At 58.6% G+C, this 4,758-nt stretch overlaps 1 protein-coding gene across 1 annotated transcript; it reads right to left on the minus strand.

Annotated features, from left to right (window-relative positions):
* Positions 1-854: 854 nt before the first annotated feature.
* Positions 855-2,224, minus strand: HOXC5 (homeobox C5; the record flags this gene model as incomplete). The annotated part of the gene is made up of 2 exons (XM_079938084.1): positions 855-1,069; positions 1,771-2,224. The coding sequence occupies 2 exons, from the start codon at positions 2,222-2,224 to the stop codon at positions 855-857; spliced, it is 669 nt and encodes a 222-aa protein (XP_079794210.1).
* Between the last annotated feature and the right edge of the window lie 2,534 nt (positions 2,225-4,758).

Genomic DNA, 4,758 nt, shown 5'->3' on the forward strand with positions numbered 1-4,758 from the left:
TCTCTTTGTCTTTATTTGATATGAGAAAATATAGTTTCAGGAAAGACCTGGAGTCAATAAATAGTTGGACCACAGCGATGAGAAGAAGGACACCGAACGTCGTGGCAGGGACTACTGGGGCAGCCAGGAGCCTCTAGGACCTTTGCTGGGGTCCAGTAGCAGGGAACCCCAATAGCTGAGCTAGCTAGCGGTCTGAGGCTGGGGGCCTGAGAGGGCATGCAGAGAGCGCAGGCTGGACAAGTTCCCGGGCTTTGGGGTGGGGGGCGCAGGTTGGGAAAGCATAGGGCAACCAAGGGCGCCCTAAGCAGACAGTCAGTCATCTTCCCCCTTTCATATGCAAATCATTTAAAAAATGAACATCGAGTTTAGTGGCTACAAGGAAGCACCCCGAGTCTGGTGCCGGACTCCGCCAGGCACAACCATCCTCTTACCGAGCCCGCAGCCGGGAACAAAGGAGAGGGCGAGGCCGGAGGGTCCCGGCGCGGGGCCTGAGGCGCCCGCAGGGCCCACCTGAACCCCGGCGGCCACGCTGGGGCAGGAATCCTGAGAGGCAGCCCGGGCCGGGTTCGCTCAGCACCGGCCCCTATGCCACAGCCCTCTGGGGATCCTGCGGAGAGCCTGCCCTGGGACCTCGGTGCTGAGCAGAACCGAGGGGAGTCCGGGCAGCGCGGGCAGCCACGCGGGAACCTGGGGTCGCTGGGGATGCAGAATGCCAAGGGAAAGAGCTTTTGTCTGTGAGGCCGGGGAGCCGATGCTCCCAGCCCCCGCCCTATACCGAGAAAGGAAAACCGAAAAGAAAAGGCGCAGGGACCGAAGCGGGCTCGGGGTGCTCCCGGCGGGCCTCTCCGCTGCCTCTAGAGAGCCTCTTTGCTTTTCATTTTGGAATCTTTCTTCCACTTCATCCTGCGGTTCTGGAACCAGATCTTGATCTGTCTCTCGTTGAGACACAAGTTGTTGGCGATCTCTATGCGCCTGCGGCGAGTGAGGTAGCGGTTAAAGTGGAATTCTTTTTCCAGTTCCAGAGTCTGGTAGCGCGTGTAACTGGTTCGGGACCGCTTGCCGTCAGTCTCTGGAATATAAACCCCCCAAGCCAGGAAGGGGTGAATAGCGTGCAGCGCCCCAGCTTCCCCATCCCAGCCCCAGGCCCCCACCAGCGGCCGGAGGGAGAAGACGCGAGCGGGGCAGGACAGGCCCGGCGGGCCGCAGGCGGGCCCGGCCCAGCCCAGCCTGGCCCCGGGAGAGGCGCCTCCGCCCGGGCAGGAAACTTTCAGCCGTAGCCTTCACTTAGCAGCCAGAGGGGCTGAGGGGGTGGGGGGGAGAGGGAGACCCAGGCTCGGACCGAACAATAAGCACCCTCGAGATCCGAGCACCGGGGACCCCCCTCCCGCCCCTCCCAAGTCGCTGGAATCTTCCGGAGCGGCAAGCGGCGGCCGAGCCGGCTCCGCAGGGGAGGGAGGAGGGACCGCGGGGGGATCCCCGCTCTTGGAGCCCCGCGCTCCTCACCCTTCAGATCCCTCTATTTTTTTAACTCCCTCCCTCTCCCCCCAAAATTGAATATTGCCTTTTATACACGTTTTGTTCCTATGATCCAATTATGTCGTCGTAAATTTGGGCGCACACAGCCTCTAAGCCTTTTAGTGGACAGTTTTACGAGCCATTGATGCCTGGATCGTAAAATTTATGGCCGCAGGTTTTTTTTCTTTATTTGCCCCGCATGGCCTATAAAACCCAGGCGGACCCGAGCGCGCAAAATGAAGTCCTAAAGTTTACCGTGGCTCATGTGCAGTTTGGTCATCCACGGGTAAATCTGTGGCGGGGCCGGTGGCTGGCTCAGTCCGGCGGGCTGCCCTGTCTGCGCCTGCTCCTCTTTGATCTCCCCACTGCTCTTAGCTCGCTCCTCCAGCGCTGGGCGAGCCGCCTTCTGACTGTACATCCCGGGGTTCAGAGGAGCCGCTTCATCTCTGCCCAGAGCGTGTCCCGGAGCGGCCGCGGCGCTGCAGGCGGGGCGGTCGGGGTGAGCCCGGGGGTTGGCAGCCATGTCTACCCCGTGGAGAGAGTTGGAAGGCGCAGGCGGTGGGAAAGTGATGCTTAAGTCCAATCCGCCGTAGCAGTACCTGGATGCCTGCACCTCTGAGGCCGATCCATAGTTCCCACAAGTTTGCATGTTATAGGCAGGGATATTGGGGCTCTGCTTATAGAATGAATTGGCTACGTAGGAGCTCATGGCGGGGAGGGCCCAAAAAAAATTTCTGCACCCTTTTTGATTAAGGGTGATTTGTGACTCTTTGAAGTTGAGGGGTTTTTTGTTCTCCAAAGTGCACAATTTATAGGTGGAGATATCTCTTTCTTTATCCTATGCGCTCTTCCCAAATAAGGGAGCCTTAAATAGAGTCACGTGACTCGAGCGGCCACTCATAAATTTGGCTTGATGACCTCCGGGAGGTTAGTGATGGAAGCCGGCGAAACGCATCTTGATATGTTGGCAAAGCCCAACCAAGGGGGAGAGGGAGTGAGGGAGAGAGAGAAAGAGAGAGAAGGGGGAGAAAAAAAAAAAAGGTTCTTGGAATTGGGGGGTAGGCGGGACAACGAGCCCACAGCGACACCTGGTGCCTCCTTGGAGGAATTGCAGCCTGGCTCGCTGGCTGGCCTTCAGGACTCTGGATTTTCCACGCTGTAGAGGAGAAGCTGGGTGTTGCTGCAACAAACCACTGAAATGGCCTTTTAAATTGTATTTCATTTTAAGGGGAGATGAGGCTTCACTAGGATGCACAGAGGGTTTGTTCTGTTTTTTGGTTTTTTGTTTTCTGTTTTTTCGGGGTTTTCTTGGGTAACGGATGGCCCCATCCTCCCCAACCCCGGGGCCTTTCAATGTTCAAAAATGGCTGAGGGAAGGGGATTGAGGTAGGAGAGCCCCTACCCAGGCCGGAGGGGGCTTATCTCAGTTTCTCTAAACCAAGGGTCGAGGTCCCTTTCCTTTGAGGCCCCAGAGCCCTGATACTGCTGAGGAGGTGCCTGTCAGCCTGAGAAAGTGAACCCAGCCTCTGCAGAGGTAGGCAGGATGCCCAGGAGTAGGGGTCCCGAGTGGGCAGAACTAGATAGGGGGCTCATGGGACTGAGAGTGCTGGGGACTCTGGGATGAGCCTGGAGGTGAGGAGCCAGGGGAAGATGAGTAGGCCTCCTCACCATGCCAGGGACCCCAGAGTAGCAACAAGGCAATTTTCAATTGTGTGACTGGGTGGATGGCTAGCTGGGTGGGTAAAGAACCAGACACAATGAACTGGAGGACTGCTCTGCATCCCTGGGTATGACCCTGGTGTGGTACCCATGCCAGGTATTTGGGATGGAAAATAGATGTTAATTGAGGGCATGGAGAAGCAAGATTCAAGCTTCCACAAATATTATATGAGCAGGGCAGAGGAAAAGGCCTGTTTTGTGCCCTTTGGAGGAAAGGCCTCTGGACCAGGCTTTCCAGGGACCTGGGTTCAGAAGGTCCACAGGAGAGCAATTTCTGAGCTATCTGGAGGTGTCCAAAAGGATCTAGCTGGGGGTGGGGGGATGGGGGTAGGCAGGGCAGGCGCCTGGGCCACCTTCACAGCCTGTGACCAGGGGCTCCGCAGCCATTCGGCCCCTTTACATCCCCCCCCTCCCCTAGCCCCAAGTCTTATTCTTTCCTGCCTGTCTCTCCCCGGGAAATATCCGCCCCGGCCAGGAGAAGCCCCCCTCCCGCCCCCGCTGGCAGAGGCGCTGGAAGGGGCGCTGGCGGGGGATCTGGAAGGTCTGGAAAACTGGCGGACTTTTTCCCTCTGGGAGACCCCCTCACTACCTCACCCCCTAGGTCCACTCAGGTTTCTCTGGCTGGGCTTAGGAGAGAAGGCCTGAGCTGGGGAAGGGCTAGGGTCTGGCTGCGCTCCTCACCGGCCTAGTTTGAGGGGAGAAGAAAGAGTAAGGAACCAGACTGGGGCTGGCGCTGTAAGGAGGAAGGAATTTGGTCCCGGCCACGTCAGGAGTCCCAGAGCAGGGGAGAGCTCAGTTTCCAGGCTTTCTTTTCCGAAATGTCCTTGAATCGCTCAATCTCTGCCGAAGGGCTCGGGTCCCGCGGTCTCCTCTTTCCCTCGGTTCTCCGCCTCCGCCACGTTTCGCAAGAGTCGGCCAGGCGCGGGCCGGGGGCTGCCCTGCTGGCTTCCGGCGGCGCCTCCCTCCTCGCTCCGGGGAGTGGGCGGGGGTGACCTGGGGCCTGGATAATGCGTCCTTTCTGGCCTTTGGGGCCCGGGGTTCAGAAGCCGAGGACCCCAGACTACCAAAGGCAGGAAGAAAGGCCTGTGTGGGGCCGGAGACCACTCCGACCAACCCGGGCTCCCACTCTACCCCCAGTGAAACCCCGTGCGGCCCTTTTTGCGGGGCGAGGGCGTTGCTCTATGTGGGGAACCCGGAGAGGCCTCCCAGCCACCAGCGCGATCCCCGGGAGAACCGGGAGGCAGGGCTGAGCGCCGGGCCGGGCGAGGCGCGTGCAGGGGGCCGGGGGCTCGCAGGCGGCGGGCGGACGCGAGAGCGCACGGAGCCTGCTCCAAGTTTCACCCCGAGGCCGGAGGGCGAGCGAAGTAACAGAAATCCCGATATAAACTTTTAAAAATAATATCAGTTTTATTAAATATTCGAGAACGGATCCAGAGGTCGGATTTATACAGGAGGGTAACACGACGGGATTTTTAAAATTTATTATTTTTCTCCTACCGGCTAAACAAACGTCATTCACTATTT

This window comes from Stenella coeruleoalba (genome assembly GCF_951394435.1).
Source record: "Stenella coeruleoalba genome assembly, chromosome: 11".
NCBI classification, from domain to species: domain Eukaryota; kingdom Metazoa; phylum Chordata; class Mammalia; order Artiodactyla; family Delphinidae; genus Stenella; species Stenella coeruleoalba.